Here is a 19061-nt window from a genome sequence, read left to right on the forward strand (position 1 = left end):
CAAGGTAGACCGGGAAACGCGTTGTGATACATGTTTACGCAATAAACATTTGTTTTTAACTATATCTTTATCACGGCTGAGTGATATTATTTGTTTGGGATTCGTTATTATCAAGTTCTTGGCATCCGATCATAGCTACCAGCCTACCTGGTTTAGGCATCTCTGTTATTACGAACATAGCGAGAGGAAGTAGCAGGTGAAAGGGGTCAAGCTGCATAATTGCTGCAGATCGTACGCAGCTCTAGGAGTACATTTTGAATACGAGAGACCAGCTACCTGGACAGCTGTTAATGCTCCAGAAAGCCGTTGTAGCACTTCTCAAGTGCTTAACTTTTTGTAAGTACAATTCATGTGTGGGGAGTGAGCAACTTTTAACACAGATTCACACTATGTTGGCGCCTTCTTCTTTTTTGTATTCTATACACATTCATACACATCTATGGACAATAATATAAATCAAAAATTAGCTGGCAAGGGTAACAAAACTGTTCATACATTACTATACTTCAACTTTCACATATTTTGTGAGTAGTTTGGCTGACGTCCGACAAGAAGTTATAATTCACCCTAGTCCAGGATTAGAAGAAACAAATATGTTCATTTGAAATAACTAAGAGATGAGAGGAGGGAGACATTTTCTGGTCCTATGTCTCTTTCCAAGGGACAGGCATGAAGAATGTTCCTATAGGCAACAGCTTGAGGCAAAAGGAAGCGGAATGATGAATGCATGAACAGTCTCTGATAACCCTTATTGTAAGCAGAAAGTTCTATTAGAGTTTAGCCGATACCTAGTTTTCTTGAATGTTTGCCATAGCGAACTGATAAGAGTTCTCCTCGGAACCAACAAGGCACAGGGTTTGAGAGCCTTGATCTGTTCTCTACAGAGAAGGGTGTGGTACTCGTACTTCTGTGGTCAAGATCTTGCAGGAGGATCACCGTCCGTCCAGCATTAGCGGCACGTCTGGAGGTAGCTACAAAAGATAGTGTCGAGCTGGCAGTTCCATAGAGGGAATATACAGACGTGACACAGCCCAGAAATATGGCAGCGAGTGTGTCGGCTCCAAGCCCCGCCCCGATCGGCCGCTTCGGAGCGGGGCCCCGAGGGATGGCAGTGATGTCTGAAGGAAAGGTAGGATAGTCCCGAGGTGAAGGAAGGACACTATCGTGGGGGTCTGCGTAGTTAGGTTGTACCGCCATCTTGGGGCAAGCGGGTGAGAGGTAAGAGCAGACAGGGATCTCCTGCAGACTAGTGGGTATACTATATAAAGGCTCCGGCTCAAGTCCCGAGATGGCTGTGGGATCCTCCCTGATGCAGAGGCTAAGCGAAGTGAAGTGGGCATCCACTCGGTTCCCAAATGCTGCTAGTGCGTTCAAAATTTCATCATCCATCGTAGAAGGGTGTTGATCCAGAAACTTATGGCATTTGTAGGTTATAGAGCCTTTGATCACTTTAGTAGAACACGATTAATTACCTCTGAAGTCTTAGAGGAAAGTTGCGGTCAGGAGATAGGGCCTCTGTCTGCTTTCAGCTTAGTTAAGTCCGCTCCCGGTAAATCCTATGATATGATCTTGATATCCTTATGATCAGCTACTAATTTTGCAGCTAGTGAAAGTATTTTCAACGTTGGATGTCAAAGTAATAGAAAAGGATTCAATAAATTAAAACAAGGAAACTAGGAGCTTCATAGTATGCGTCTGATCATGGCCAGGTCTTGGCTCCGCCCCCCAATTTATGAATATATTAACACAGTGTTCGCTGCAATTAATATTCAACGACCAAGAGTCTTCTACCACTTGCCTTCTTTGGAGAAGCCAATACAGACTTGTTATTGGTTAAAGGGACATGAAGTCCATAATTTATCTCTTTCGTGATTTAGACAGAGCATACAGTTTTAAAAAAAGTTTTACATTTACTGCTATTATCAAATTTACTTTATTCTCACGGTATTCTTTGTTTAAGAGATATCAAGATAGGTAGCGTGCATATTTATGGGGTAGTGCATGACAGGAAACCCTGCTGCCACCATCTAAATCATGAAATATATATTTATTTATTTTTTTTTTGGGGGGGGGGGGAATTTATGTTCCTTTACGATAAGGCTTGCTATGGTCATTTTGTTAGCCAAACAGGCATTGTTTTACAGTATGTTATCTTATCACGTCTTCTGAGCCAGTTAAAGTGAATGTAAATTTTTATTCTAAAGTGCCCGGTTTTTAAAAATTCTATTAAAAACAGGGGCACTTTAATTCATGAAAATTTACATTTCACTCCTGTTGTGAAAAACAAAACTTTTTAAACTTGACAGTAGCTCCAGCTTCCTCTGGTTGTCGCAAGCCATTTCTGATGTCAGAAATGAGGGATAGGTCATCCTCCAATCACGCCTTCCCCCCGGGGAATCAGTGTCTGATTCAACGCCGTGATTGGAGGAAACCAGATTCCACATTTTAGACCCAGGAAGAGGCTTTGCAACGGGTGGAGGAAGCTGGAACTGCTGTCAAGATTAAAAGGTAAGTTTTTATTTCATAACAGGAGTGAAATGTAAATTTTGATTAATTGAAGTGCCCCTATTTTTAATTACCGGGCACTTTAGCATCAAAATTTCCATTCACTTTAAGGCAGGACTAGCCCTGGGTAGGCTGACGTAGATTTCCAATTATGAATATTTAACAAACAATTTCATAGTTAAATTATAGGGAAAGGGGATACATTCAATACTGTATTTTCTACTTTCTAGTGCGCATAATTACACATTTTTATAACACAAAGTACTTGAAGTGCAATGGGTAAAGAAAATACCTGTAGAGACAGACGGAGTTTTTCGAAGCTGTCTTCTAACATTTTCTTTTCTAATTCGTGGTTTGCTCTCATATCTGATGGGAAAAAAATGTTTAACAAAATAAATACCCATATGGGACATACTCTAGATGTAATAAGGAGAAAAAAAATGTTACATTCTCATTAAATCATAACAGAAATAACTCAATACATACAACATTTTAAGACAACTTCTTTAAATGTGCCATAATGTCATTTGGGGGTTGCTCATCTTAAAGATTCATTATACTCTAAAAATGTGAGGTAAAAGTAGTTTCAATTCAAAAGGACCATTAAATACAGTAGAATAGCGCATGCAACAAATGCATAATAAACTAAGACAAAACCATAACCCATTAAAGGGACATTAAACCCAAAATTTTTCTTTCATGATTCAGGTAGAGAATACAGTTTTAAACAACTTTCCAATTTACTTTTATTATCTAATTGGCTTTATTCTTTAGATATCCTTTGTTGAAGATATAGCAATGCACATGGGTGAACCAATCACACAAGGCATCTATGTGCAGCCACTAATCAGCAGCTACTGAGCCTATCTAGATATGTTTCTCAGAAAAGGCTATCAAGAGAATGAAGCACATTAGATAACAGAAGTAAATTAGAAAGTTAAGAAAGAAAAAAATGTGGGTTTCATGTCCCTTTAAGTCTTACCAAAAAGTACAGACATGATAAAGCTGTATTAGTTCCAAGTTAACTTTAAACAGGGATGAAAGGGGATGGTTTGTGAGGGAACAGAGAAAGGGAGCTATGAGAAAACAGAGGACTAAGAGGAGAGGAGAAGTGGGAAAGTCTTGGTTGGACAATTCAATAAATGTATTTGTTTTTTTTTCTCATTGCGATTGGATAATAGATTATATAGCTGAATGTCGCATAACTAGTAGCTATAAATAACTTGCAGAAACACTGCTCTAGATTCATATACTTATATAGTAAAACAAAACTATTTGTCATTTCAAGTGGTTCTAGAGATGGAAATGCTCAGTGCATTGATAACAAAAACAAAAGGTTGTGAATGAACTCACTATTTACAATTGTGGATCATAAAATGTATTAGTTGCAGTTCAATAAATAGACTATGATCTTTCTTTCATGTAATTGGCAAGAGTGCATGAGCTAGTGACGTATGGGATATACAATCCTACCAGGAGGGGCAAAGTTTCCCAAACCTCAAAATGCCTATAAATACACCCCTCACCACACCCACAATTCAGTTTTACAAACTTTGCCTCCTATGGAGGTAGTGAAGTAAGTTTGTGCTTGATTTCTACATTGATATGCGCTTCTCAGCATTTTGAAGCCCGATTCCTCTCAGAGTACATTGAATGTCAGAGGGATGTGAAGGGAGTGTCACCTATTGAATTCTATGGTTTTCTATCTTTTTCATAGGTTCTCTGTTATTGGTCGTAGAGATTCATCTCCTACTTCCCTTTTCAGATGGACGATAAACTCTCATATTCCATTACCTCTACTGATAACTGTTTCAGTACTGGTTTGGCTATCTGCTATATGTGGATGGGTGTCTTTTGGTAAGTATGTTTTCGTTACTTAAAAGGGACACTGAACCCACATTTTTTGTTTCTTGATTCAGATAGAGCATGAAATTTTAAGCAACTTTCTAATTTACTCCTATTATCAAATTTTCTGCATTCTCTTGGTATCTTTATTCGAAATGCAAGAATGTAAGTTTAGATGCCGGCCCATTTTTGGTGAACAACCTGGGTTGTCCTTGCGGATTGGTGGATAAATTCATCCACCAATAAAAAAATTGCTGTCCATAGTACTGAACAAAAAAAAAAAAAAGCTTAGATGCCTTCCTTTTCAAATAAAGGTAGCAAGAGAACGAAGAAAAATTGATAATAGGAGTAAATTAGAAAGTTGATTTAAATTGCATGCTCTATCTGAATCACAGAAGAAAAAAAAAATGGGTTCAGTGTACCTTTAAGACACTCTCAGCTATGGTTTGGCACTTTATGTATTAATATAAAGTTCTAAATATATGTATTGTACTTATATTTGCCATGAGTCAGGTTTATGTATATTTCCTTTTGCAGACTATCAGTTTCATATTTGGGAAAAAACATATTTAGGAAAATATTTTTCTTACCTGGGGTAGTGTCTTTTTTTTCAAATTGAGTGCTTTTTCATTAAATTTTCGCGGGCAAAATTAGGCTTGCGAGGTCGCAAAATGCTGATGTTTATTTGGGTCATTTTTGGCACGAGAATTTTTTTGGCGCGAAGGTATGTCTGGTGACGCAAATTCGTCATTTCCGGCGTCTTAGTTGACGCCGAGTTTCCTTGCACAAGGTTGCGTCTGCAAAAAAGTTTCATTTTGCGCTGTGCGTCATTCTTGGCGCCAAATAATTTCATTATTTATAACCCCATTCCTATATGCCTCTTTCTATGTCAGAGGGCTATGCTGTTTGCATTTTTCCCCATTCCTGAAACTGCCATATAAGGAAATTGATAATTTTGCTTTATATGTTGTCTTTTCTCTTACATTTGCAAGATGTCTCAATCTGATCCTGTCTCAGAAACCACTGTTGGAACCCTGCTGCCTGATAACAGTTCTACCAAAGATAAGTGTATCTGTTGTAAATTAGTTGAGATTATATCTCCAGTGGTAGTATGTAACATTTGTCATGATAAACTTTTACATGCAGAGAATGTATCCATCAGTAATAGTACAATGCCTGTTGTTCCTTCAACATCTAATGTACATGATATCCCTGTGAATATAAAAGATTTTATTGCTGATGCGATTCAGAAGGCTTTGTCTGCTATCCCGCCTTCTAATAAACGTAAAAGGTCTTTTAAAACTTCTCATAAAGTTGATGAAATTTCAAATGACCGACAACATACTGAATTATCCTCCTCTGATGAGGATCTATCTGATTCAGAAGATCCTTCCTCGGATATTGACACTGACAAATCTACTTAAAATAAAAAATAAATCTCCTTGTTAAAAGAGGTGTTGATTACATTTGATACTGAGGAAACTAGTCCTCTTGATACTAAAACTAGTAAACATTTAAATTCTGTTTATAAACCTCCTGTGGTTACTCCAGAGGCTTTTCCAGTTCCTGATGCTATTTCTGATATGATTTCTAAGGAATGGAATAGGCCTGGTACTTCTTTTATCCCTTCTTCAAGGTTTAAAAAATTGTATCCTTTGCCAGCAGTTAGTTTAGAGTTTTGGGAAAAGATGAAAAAGCAAAAGTTGATGGGGCTATTTCTACTCTTGCCAAATTTACTACTATTCCTATGGAAGAAACTACTTACTTTAAGGAACCTTTAGATAGGAAACTTGAATCTTATCTAAGGAAAGCTTATTTATATTCTGGCTATCTTCTCAGGCCTGCCATTTCTATGGCTGATGTTGCAGGTGCATCAACTTTTTGGTTGGAAAGTTTAGAGCAACAGGAAATGGATCTTGATTTGTCTAGCATTGTTTGCTTGCTTCAACATGCTAATCATTTTATCTGTGATGTCATTTTTGATATCATCAAAATTGATGTTAAATCTATGTCTTTAGCTATTTTAGCTAGAAGAGCTTTGTGGCTCAAATATTAGAATGCTGACATGGTATCTAAGTCTAGATTACTATCTCTTTCTTTCTAAGGTAATAATTTTTTTGGTTCTCAGTTGGATTCGATTATTTCAACTGTCACTGGGGGGAAGGGAGTTTTTTTTTGCCTCAGGATAAAAGACCTAAGGGTAAATCTAAAGCTTCTAACCGTTTTCGTTCTTTTCGACAAAATAAGGAACAGAAACCTAATCCTTCACCCAAAGAATCTGGTTCCAATTGGAAACCTTCTTCAAGTTGGAGTAAATCCAAACCATTTAAGAAACCAAAGCCAGCCCCCAAGTTTGCATAAAGGTGCGGCTCTCATTTCAGCCCAGCTGGTAGGGGCAGATTAAGATTCTTCCAAGACATTTGGGCAGATTCTGTCCAAAATCAATGGATTCAGAGTACTTTCTTTCAAGGGTACCGAATAGGATTCAGAGTAAGACCTCCTGTGAGAAGATTTTTTCTCTCACACATCCCAGCAAATCCAGAAAAGGCTCAGGCTTTTCTGAACTGTGTTTCAGACCTGGAGCTTTCAGGGGTAATCATACCAGTTCCATTTCAGGAACAGGGTCTGGCGTTTTATTCAAATCTATTCATTGTCCAAAAGAAAGAAAATTCATTCAGGACAGTTTTGGATCTGAAAATGTTGAATCGTTTGCCTTTTGTTTAGCAAGGGCATTATATGTCCACCATAGACTTACAGGATGCATATCTTCATATTCCGATTCATCCAGACCACTATCAGTTTCTGAGATTCTCTTTTTTAGACAAGCATTACCAACTTGTCGCTCTTCCATTTGGCCTAGCGACAGCTCCAAGAATCTTTTCAAAGGTTCTCGGTGCCCTACTCTCTGTAATCAGAGAACGGGGTATTGCGGTGTTTCCTTATTTGGATGATATCTTGGTACTAGCTCAGTATTTACATTCTGCAGAATCTCACATGAATCAACTAGTGTTGTTTCTTCAAAGACATGGTTGGAGGATCAATTTACCAAAAAGTTCCTCGATTCCTCAGACAAGGGTCACCTTTTTAGGTTTCCAGATTGATTCAGTGTCCATGACTCTGTCTCTAACAGACAAGAAACAAAGAAAATTGGTTTCAGCTTGTCGGAACCTTCAGTCTCAATCATTCCGTTCAGTGGCTATGTGCATGGAAGTTTTAGATCTCATGACTGCAGCATCGGACGCGATCCACTTTGCTCGTTTTCATATGAGACCTCTTCAGATTTATATGCTGAATCAATGGTGCAGGGATTATACAAAGATATCATAATTAATATCCTTAAATCTCTCTCTTCGACTTGGTGGTTAGATCACCATCGTATAGTTCAAGGAACCTCTTTTGTTCGTCCAACCTGGACTGTGATCACAACAGATGCAAGTCTTTCTGGTTGGGGAGCGGTCTGGGGATCTCTGACAGCACAAGGGGTTTGGAAATCTCAAGAGGCGAGGTTACCAATCAATATTTTAGAACTCCGTGCTATTTTCAGTGCTCTTCAGGTGTGACTTCTGTTGAAGAGCGTACCATTCATTTGTTTTCAGACAGACAATATCACAACTGTGGCATATGTCAATCATCACAGTGGGATTTGCAGTCCCCAAGCTATGAAAGAAGTATCTCGGATACTTTCTTGGGCAGAATCCAGCTCCTGTCTAATTTATGTGGTTCATATCCCAGGTGTAGACAATTGGGAAGCGTATTATCTCAGCCGTCAGACTTTACATCCGAGGGAGTGGTCGCTCCATCCAGATGTGTTTTCTCAAATTGTTCAGATGTGGGGTCTTCCAGAAATAGATCTGATGACTTCCCATCTAAACAAGAAACTTCCCAGGTACCTGTCCAGGTCCACGGATCCTCAGGCGGAGGCAGTAGATGCGTTACCAGTTCCTTGGTGTTACAAACCTGCTTATATTTTCCCGCCTCTAGTTGTTCTTCCAAGAGTGATCTCCAAGATCATCATGGAACAATCGTTTGTGTTGCTGGTAGCTCCAGCATGGCCTCACAGGTTTTGGTATGCGGATCTTGTTCGGATGTCCAGTTGCCAACCTTGGCCACTTCCTTTAAGACCAGACCTTATGTCTCAAGGTCCGTTTTTCCATCAGGATCTCAAATCATTAAATTTTAAAGGTATGGAAATTGAACGCCTAGTGCTTAGTCATAGAGATTTCTCTGACTCAGTGATTAATACTATGTTATTAAATATGTTTCTAGGAAGATTTATTGAGTTTGGAAGACTTATATTTCATGGTGTTCTTCTCATAAATTCTCCTGGCATTCTTGTATAATTCCTAGAATTTTACAGTTTCTTCAGGATGGTTTGTATAAAGGTTTGTCTGCAAGTTCCTTGAAGGGACAAATCTCTGCTCTGTTTTATTTCACAAAAAGATTGCTAAGCCTCCTGATATTCACTGTTTTGTGCAGGCTTTGGTCCGTATCAAGCCTGTCATTAAATCAATCTCTCCTCCTTGGAGTCTTAATTTGGTTTTGAAGGCTTTACAGGCTCCTCCGTTTGAGCCTATGCATTCTTTGGACATTAAACTACTTTCTTGGAAAGTGTTGTTCCTTTTGGCCATCTCTTCTGCTAGAAGAGTTTCCGAATTATCTGCTCTTTCTTGTGAATCTCCTTTTTTGATTTTCCATCAGGATAAGGCAGTTTTACGGACTTCATTTAAATTTCTACCTAAGGTTGTGAATTCTAACAACTTTAATAGAGAAATTGTTGTTCCTTCTTTGTGTCCTAATCCTAAGAATTCTTTGGAGAGATCCTTACATTCTTTGGATGTTGTAAGAGCTTTGAAATATTATGCTGAAGCTACAAAAGATTTCAGGAAGATTTCTAGTCTATTTGTTGTCTTTTCTGGTCCTAGGAAAGGTCAGAAAGCTTCTGCTATTACCTTGGCATCCTGGTTAAAGCTTTTGATTCATCAGGCTTATTTGGAGTCGGGTCAGGCCCTGCCTCAGAGAATTACAGCTCATCCAACTAGATCAGTCTCCACTTTGTGGGCTTTTAAGAATAAAGCTTCAGTTGATCACATTTGCAAAGCAGCAACTTTGCCTTCTTTGCATACATTTACTAAATTCTACCGTTTTTATGTATTTGCTTCTTCGGAAGCAGGTTTTGGTAGAAAAGTTCTTCAGGCAGCTGTTTCAGTTTGATTCCTCTGCTTATGTTTTCAAGTTTTTTTCTTTTCATTTATGAGAATAAACTTATATTTTGGGTTGTGGATTATTTTTTTTCAGCAGAAAATGGCTGTTATTTTTATCCCTCCCTCTCTAGTGACTCTTCTGTGGAGTTCCACATCTTGGGTATTACTATCCCATACGTCACTAGCTCATGGACGCTTGCCAATTACATGAAAGAAAACATAATTTATGTAAGAACTTACCTGATAAATTAATTTCTTTCATATTGGCAAGAGTCCATGAGACCCACCCTTTTTATGGTGGTTATGTTTTTTTGTATAAAGCACAATTCTTTCCAAATTCCTTTTTTGATTCTTTTTACTCCTTTCTTTATCACCCCACTACTTGGCTATTCGTTAAACTGAATTGTGGGTGTGGTGAGGGGTGTATTTATAGGCATTTTGAGGTTTGGGAAACTTTGCCCCTCCTGGTAGGATTGTATATCCCATACATCTCTAGCTCTTGGACTCTTGCCAATATGAAAGAAATGAATTTATCAGGCAAGTTCTTACATAAATTATGTTTTTTTTACTTGAGACTTTAAGTCTAATGATGGTTCTTTAATGGAGAAGGAAAACTAAACAAGCGATTCAGAGATTAAAAGAGGTGTAATCAATAAATGATCTGTGCCATCCCTGCAGCTATAACAACACAGGATGCCTACACATGTGGGCGACAATTAATTACCAGTAGTTTGTGGGAAGAAACATGATTGCTCTATACATCTAGTTTTACACACATTTAGAATGTTCTTTGTAACTGCTCTATTGTATACTGAATAACATGAATGAAGAGAGGTGCATTACATGCTGTAGGATTACTAAAAGGGACATGAAATCCAACATTTTTCTTTCATGATTCAGATAGAGAATAGGATGTTAAACAAGGTAAAACTGACAGCGTCTCTCCAGGTCCGTTTGATGATCCTCCGCAATCCACCTTCGGCTTCTATGACATTCAAAATGAGGCAACGTGACGCAAACATGTGCCGCAACACTGTGGGGTGGAGCACGCCAAACAAAGGGGGATAAGGCCTAGCAAGCTAAAGTCAAGAGTAAAAAATAAAAAATGGTAGTACTACCAGAATTCAGATGCAAATAAAAGAAAGTCTTTATTAAATCATGTTAAAAATAACACTCACGCATAGGAGGAGGGGGAGGAACCCTTACACGTTTCATGCCGTGCGGCACTTAGTGATACAATTTAAAACATTCCAATCATACGAGGCATCTAAGCGCAGCCACCAATCAGCAGCTACTGAGCCTATTTAGATATACGTTTCAACAATGGATATCAAGAGAATGAAGCAAATTAAGTAATAGAAGTAAATTGGAAAGTTGTTTAAAATTGCATGCTCTTTCTAAACCATGAAAGAAAGAAAAAAAAATGTGCGTTTCATGTCCTTTTAATATTCAGGGAAGTTGGGGGATGTCAAATTTTACAGTAATTATTCCTTCTTCATAATCTCTATTCAAAAAGTTTCTTCTATACATTTTTATTATTAAAGGGACAGTCAAGTCCAAAAAAAACTTCCATGATTTAAATAGGGAATGTAATTTTAAACAACTTTACATTTTACTATTATCACCAATTTTGCTTTGTTCTCTTGATATTCTTAGTTGAAAGCCAAACCAAGGGGGTTCATATGCTAATTTCTTAGACCTTGAAGACTGCCTCTAATCTGAATGCATTTTACCACTAGAGGGCATTAGTTCATGTGTTTCACATAGATAACATTGAGCTCATGCACGTGAAGTTACCCTGGAGTGAGCACAAATTGGCTAAAATGCTAGTCCGTCAAAATAACTAAAATAAGGGGGCAGTCTGCAGAAGCATAGATACAAGGTAATCACAGAGGTAAACAATATATTATTATAACTGTGTTGGTTATGCAAAACTGGGGAATGGGTAATAAAAGGATTATCTTTCTTTTTAAGCAACAACAATTCTGGTGTTGACTGTCCCTTTAACACAGAATAATATATCCAGTAGATAAGGAGATTGTTGGGGACAGTTTTTTTTACCATGTTAAACCTCAGACACTGACAAATCTTTTGCTACCGATTGAACAGTCTGGTTGAAGAGAAAAAAAAAAGGCATTTATTTACTTGCATTCTACTATATTCCACAAGAGGGCTTTATACACCAAAATTATGTTTTATTGCAGCTTTTAGAAACCAGACAATTGGACGACAAGGAATGATTTCAGCACAGCTTTAGGTAATCCATTTATTTGTTACAACAGGACCAATATCTACATGTGATCAATGAACAATACAGTAAATGATGACTGATATGCCCTCCTATTAATCTGCTACAGTTTAGAACTAAGCCGAGCAGTATTCATAGGTGTGTCCTTAAAATACTCAGAGGACAAACAATCTTATACAGGTCTATGCTGCAGGAAGGAGGAAACAAAGGGATTTATAAAAATTAGAGTAATTGTGGCTGAGTTGTAAAGGAGTGTCTACTGGTCTATCACAATGAAGGTATTGTATTTAAAAGGTCTGTAAATACTGTCACATACAAGGGCTGTGTCATATGAAGATACACTTTGTTGTATAACAGTGAACAAAAATATATATTGCCACAAATAATTTCATTTAAAATGTGTTTAAATTGAATACAAAATGGCTGAAAGAACTTTGGAAAAATGAAAAATTAACTAGGTTTATTACATAAATCGTTGGCAGTGATTTCCATTCTTACAGGAGTTGGCTGTAATTTTCACTCACAACATCCACCTGATTCAATAGTTCAGTGGGTGGATATGTAGAAATATTAATATCTTGTAACCTTTTAAATGTACCTGAAGAAGGGAACTATCTTGTAAAGCTATGTACTTAACCTCAGCTCAAATAAAAGGGTTTTTACATGTATAAAAGGAGACTTTCATGTGATACAATCACTGGAAATGTTTAAAATGTCATTACGGCCTAGATTTGGAGTTCGGCGGTAGCCGTCAAAACCAGCGTTAGAGGCTCCTAACGCTGGTTTTGGCCGCCCGCTGGTATTTGGAGTCAGTGATTAAAGGGTCTAACGCTCACTTTTCAGCCGCGACTTTTCCATACCGCAGATCCCCCTACGCCATTTGCGTATCCTATCTTTTCAATGGGATCTTTCTAACGCCGGTATTTAGAGTCGTTTCTGAAGTGAGCGTTAGAGCTCTAACGACAAAACTCCAGCCGCCTGAAAATAGCAGGAGTTAAGAGCTTTCTGGCTAACGCCGGTTCATAAAGCTCTTAACTACTGTACCCTAAAGTACACTAACACCCATAAACTACCTATGTACCCCTAAACCGAGGTCCCCCCACATCGCCGCCACTCGATTAAAATTTTTAACCCCTAATCTGCCGGCCGCCACCTACATTATACTTATGTACCCCTAATCTGCTGCCCCTAACCCCGCCGACCCCTATATTACATTTATTAACCCCTAACCTGCCCCCCACAACGTCGCCGCCAGCTACTTAAAATAATTAACCCCTAATCTTCCGACCGCAAAGCGCCGCCACCTACGTTATCCCTATGTACCCCTAATCTGCTGCCCCTAACACCGCCGACCCCTATATTATATTTATTAACCCCTAATCTGCCCCCCTCAACGTCGCCGACACCTGCCTACCCTAATCTGCCGAGCGGACCTGAGCGCTACTATAATAAAGTTATTAACCCCTAACCCGCCTCACTAACCCTATAATAAATAGTATTAACCCCCTAATCTGCCCTCCCTAACATCGCCGACACCTAACTTCAATTTTTAACCCCTAATCTGCCGGCCGCCACCTACATTATACTTATGTACCCCTAATCTGCTGCCCCTAACCCCGCCGACCCCTATATTACATTTATTAACCCCTAACCTGCCCCCCACAACGTCGCCGCCAGCTACTTAAAATAATTAACCCCTAATCTTCCGACCGCAAAGCGCCGCCACCTACGTTATCCCTATGTACCCCTAATCTGCTGCCCCTAACACCGCCGACCCCTATATTATATTTATTAACCCCTAATCTGCCCCCCACAACGTCGCCGACACCTGCCTACCCTAATCTGCCGAGCGGACCTGAGCGCTACTATAATAAAGTTATTAACCCCTAACCCGCCTCACTAACCCTATAATAAATAGTATTAACCCCCTAATCTGCCCTCCCTAACATCGCCGACACCTAACTTCAATTATTAACCCCTAATCTGCCGAGCGGAGCTCACCGCTACTATAATAAATGTATTAACCCCTAAAGCTAAGTCTAACCCTAACACCCCCCTAACTTAAATATAATTTACATCTAACGAAATAAATTAACTCTTATTAAATAAATGATTCCTATTTAAAGCTAAATACTTACCTGTAAAATAAATCCTAATATAGCTACAATATAAATTATAATTATATTATAGCTATTTTAGGATTAATATTTATTTTACAGGCAACTTTGTAATTATTTTAACCAGGTACAATAGCTATTAAATAGTTAAGAACTATTTAATAGTTACCTAGTTAAAATAATAACAAATTTACCTGTAAAATAAATCCTAACCTAAGATATAATTAAACCTAACACTACCCTATCAATAAAATAATTAAATAAACTACCTACAATTACCTACAATTAACCTAACGCTACACTATCAATAAATTAATTAAACACAATTCCTACAAATAAATACAATTAAATAAACTAGCTAAAGTACAAAAAATAAAAAAGAACTAAGTTACAAAAAATAAAAAAATATTTACAAACATAAGAAAAATATTACAACAATTTTAAACTAATTACACCTACTCTAAGCCCCCTAATAAAACAACAAAGCCCCCCAAAATAAAAAATTCCCTACCCTATTCTAAATTAAAAAAAGTTACAAGCTCTTTTACCTTACCAGCCCTGAACAGGGCCCTTTGCGGGGCATGCCCCAAGAATTTCAGCTCTTTTGCCTGTAAAAGAATAAATACAATACCCCCCCCCCCCAACATTACAACCCACCACCCACATACCCCTAATCTAACACAAACCCCCCTTAAATAAACCTAACACTAAGCCCCTGAAGATCTTCCTACCTTGTCTTCACCATCCAGGTTCACCGATCCGTCCTGAAGAGCTCCTCCGATGTCCTGATCCAAGCCCAAGCGGGGGGCTGAAGAGGTCCATGATCCGGTCAAAGTCTTCATCCAAGCGGGGCAGAAGAGGATCTTCCATCCGATTGAAGTCATCATCAAGGCGGCATCTTCTATGGTCTTCCATCCGGAGCGAAGCGGCAGGATCCTGAAGACCTCCAGCGCGGAACATCCATCCGGACCGACGACTGAACGACGAATGACTGTTCCTTTAAGGGACGTCATCCAAGATGGCGTCCCTCGAATTCCGATTGGCTGATAGAATTAAGGTAGGAATTTTCAGATTGGCTGATGGAATCAGCCAATCAGAATCAAGTTCAATCCGATTGGCTGATCCAATCAGCCAATCAGATTGAGCTCGCATTCTATTGGCTGTTCCGATCAGCCAATAGAATGCAAGCTCAATCTGATTGAGCTAGATTTTCTGATTGGCTGATTGCATCAGCCAATCAGAAAATTCCTACCTTAATTCCGATTGGCTGATAGAATCCTATCAGCCAATCGGAATTCGAGGGACGCCATCTTGAATGACGTCCCTTAAAGGAACAGTCATTCGTCGTTCAGTCGTCGGTCCGGATGGATGTTCCGCGCTGGAGGTCTTCAGGATCCTGCCGCTTCGCTCCGGATGGAAGACCATAGAAGATGCCGCCTGGATGATGACTTCAATCGGATGGAAGATCCTCTTCTGCCCCGCTTGGATGAAGACTTTGACCGGATCATGGACCTCTTCAGCCCCCCGCTTGGGCTTGGATCAGGACATCGGAGGAGCTCTTCAGGACGGATCGGTGAACCTGGATGGTGAAGACAAGGTAGGAAGATCTTCAGGGGCTTAGTGTTAGGTTTATTTAAGGGGGGTTTGTGTTAGATTAGGGGTATGTGGGTGGTGGATTGTAATGTTGGGGGGGGGGTATTGTATTTATTCTTTTACAGGCAAAAGAGCTGAAATTCTTGGGGCATGCCCCGCAAAGGGCCCTGTTCAGGGCTGGTAAGGTAAAAGAGCTTGTAACTTTTTTAATTTAGAATAGGGTAGGGAATTTTTTATTTTGGGGGGCTTTGTTGTTTTATTAGGGGGCTTAGAGTAGGTGTAATTAGTTTAAAATTGTTGTAATATTTTTCTTATGTTTGTAAATATTTTTTTATTTTTTGTAACTTAGTTCTTTTTTATTTTTTGTACTTTAGCTAGTTTATTTAATTGTATTTATTTGTAGGAATTGTGTTTAATTAATTTATTGATAGTGTAGTGTTAGGTTAATTGTAGGTAATTGTAGGTAGTTTATTTAATTATTTTATTGATAGGGTAGTGTTAGGTTTAATTATATCTTAGGTTAGGATTTATTTTACAGGTAAATTTGTTATTATTTTAACTAGGTAACTATTAAATAGTTCTTAACTATTTAATAGCTATTGTACCTGGTTAAAATAATTACAAAGTTGCCTGTAAAATAAATATTAATCCTAAAATAGCTATAATATAATTATAATTTATATTGTAGCTATATTAGGGTTTATTTTACAGGTAAGTATTTAGCTTTAAATAGGAATCATTTATTTAATAAGAGTTAATTTATTTCGTTAGATGTAAATTATATTTAAGTTAGGGGGGTGTTAGTGTTAGGGTTAGACTTAGCTTTAGGGGTTAATACATTTATTAGAATAGTGGTGAGGTCCGCTCGGCAGATTAGGGGTTAATAATTGAAGGTAGGTGTTGGCGATGTTAGGGAGGGCAGATTAGGGGTTAATACTATTTATTATAGGGTTAGTGAGGCGGGTTAGGGGTTAATAACTTTATTATAGTAGCGGTGCGGTCCGCTCGGCAGATTAGGGGGTAATAAGTGTAGGCAGGTGTCGGCGACGTTGAGGGGGGCAGATTAGGGGTTAATAAATATAATATAGGGGTCGGCGATGTTAGGGCAGCAGATTAGGGGTACATAGGGATAACGTAGGTTGCGGCGGTTTACAGAGCGGCAGATTAGGGGTTAAAAAAATATGCAGGGGTCAGCGATAGCGGGGGCGGCAGAATAGGGGTTAATAAGTGTAAGGTTAGGGGTGTTTAGACTCGGGGTACATGTTAGAGTGTTAGGTGCAGACGTAGGAAGTGTTTCCCCATAGGAAACAATGGGGCTGCGTTAGGAGCTGAACGCTGCTTTTTTGCAGGTGTTAGGTTTTTTTTCAGCTCAAACAGCCCCATTGTTTCCTATGGGAGAATCGTGCACGAGCACGTTTTTGAGGCTGGCCGCGTCCGTAAGCAACTCTGGTATCGAGAGTTGCATTTGCGGAAAAAATGCTCTACGCTCCTTTTTTGGAGCCTAACGCAGCATTTGTTTGAACTCTCGATACCAGAGTTAAATTTATGGTGCGGCCAGAAAAAAGCCCGCGGAGCGTTAACAGCCCTTTTACCGCCAAACTCCAAATCTAGGCCTACTTTTGGAATACCTTTTTTATCAGGTTGTAAAATATGAACTTTACATGCACATAGGCCCTTTTATTGACAATAGTCAAAATAAAAGAGAGAGAACAGAAGACTAATAAAAATTGCAAAACAAGGGAGAAAACGGAGTTTGATGACAGAGGATAAAGTTAACTATATAGAGAGACTATTGGAGAAAAAAAGGTTGATGCTTATCTGGCTGTACTGCAAACTGTAGGGTCATTAAAAAAGATGGAGATTTAAATACTTGTTTTTAATTATCTAGTACCAGCAACATATTTCCTTCATCAAAAAAAAACAAAAAAAAACAAAACAAAAAAACGAGTAAACAAAATGTAATAATGACATTTATTTAAAAAAAGTTGAGTAATTTATGCCCCTACAGAAGACACAAGAAATAGTCAATTGGGTACTAGCATCAAAAAGGCATTAAATAATAATTAATAATAATAATTGATTGTAAACTCTGTATATGCAATCCACAGTATATAAAAATATTCATAAAACCAGTGGCACTTTCATTCATTAAAATAATTTTTTGACGCTTCCTTTGTAGATGATGAATCCGAATTCGTCATTTAAGACAAAAATATGAGATGCGGGCGGAGAAACAGCGCAATGTTTACTATCAATAAATGAAGTGTCTAAAAAATATTTTAATGAATGAAAGTGCCCCTGGTTTTATGAATAATTTTATATACTGTGGATTACATGGACAAAGTTTACAATCACTTTAATACTGATTAGTTCCTTTATTTAAATAAGAATAAATAGTGAAAGTACACTGCAGACTTATTTTACTACACATCATTACAAACGAATTTAACACAAAACTCCTAGGCTACTAATTTTGTTTTTACAAGCGCTATGGTAGCACAAAAGCATTAGGTGCTTCATGTCATTTGTCCTATTCATCTTCAATGCAGAAGATAAAAAAGACATTTTGATGACAACCATAATAGAAAACTTAAATGAAAAGTATATTTCAGAAAAGAGCCGGACTAGAAGTTCAACACAGGGCTTGGGGGGCACAATGTAGCTCTACAAGTATGGCCCTCCATGCCTTATTCCACATGATTCCTCTATCCATCTATAGTCTACACATCAGATGGCTCACACCTGTCCTCACTGCTAACCCCATGTATACGCTGGTGTGTGTATAGATTGTGACTACAGTGGTCTGTAAAACAGTGGCATTCCGTATGACAACTGTAAATGCTGACATTCATCTTCTACAGGCTCTTCCAAAACATCAGTACAATTTGTAAATCTTTATTGAATGTTTATGGGAAATCATAAAGAAGCAGAAAAAGAGACCAAAAATATTAAAACAATTCTGAAAAATGTTTTTTTTTTTTAAAGTAACATACTCCTGGGGTTAGTGATTTGCTTACTCCTGGTGTAAGCTCTTCCAAATCTTGTGCGACTAGTGCGTCCCTTGGATGAAACTCTACCTTTGAGCTCTCTCTCATATATCCTTGAATAAAACTCCCTGACCACACTCTCATTCACTATATTCTCTTTGAACCCCACCATTGTCTAGAAGGCTTGCAACTTTGATTTGAAGGGACACTCAAATCACAATAAACTTTTATGATTCATAAAGAGCATGCAGTTTCAAAACACTTTCCAATTTACTTCCATTATCAAATTTTGCACCATCTTTTTATATTCACACTTTGTGGGGAACAAGATCCTACTGAGCATGTGCGCAAGCTCACAGTGTATACGTGTACTAGCCTGTGATTGGCTGTCTGTCACATGATACAAGGGGCCGGAAAATGGGAGTAAAAATAAAGTTTGTCAGAAAAAAAAAAACATATCTACTGTTTATTTGAAATACAGAGTAGGTGATAAATCATTGTCTTTTTATAAAGCACTTGTTAATGATGCAATTCTACTGCATTGAGTGGTCCTTTGATCATGAAG

At 38.3% G+C, this 19061-nt stretch overlaps 1 protein-coding gene across 1 annotated transcript in view; it reads right to left on the reverse strand.

Moving 5' to 3' along the window:
* The window catches only part of MTUS2 (microtubule associated scaffold protein 2), a 754499-nt gene that overhangs the window by 37968 nt on the left and 697470 nt on the right, over nt 1–19061 (reverse strand). The window contains exon 12 of the mRNA XM_053705569.1: nt 2798–2871. Coding sequence (XP_053561544.1) covers nt 2798–2871 — 74 coding nt within the window. The remainder of the gene's footprint in view (nt 1–2797; nt 2872–19061) is intronic.

Source organism: Bombina bombina, chromosome 3 (assembly GCF_027579735.1).
Source record: "Bombina bombina isolate aBomBom1 chromosome 3, aBomBom1.pri, whole genome shotgun sequence".
In the NCBI taxonomy this organism is placed as follows: Eukaryota; Metazoa; Chordata; class Amphibia; order Anura; family Bombinatoridae; genus Bombina; species Bombina bombina.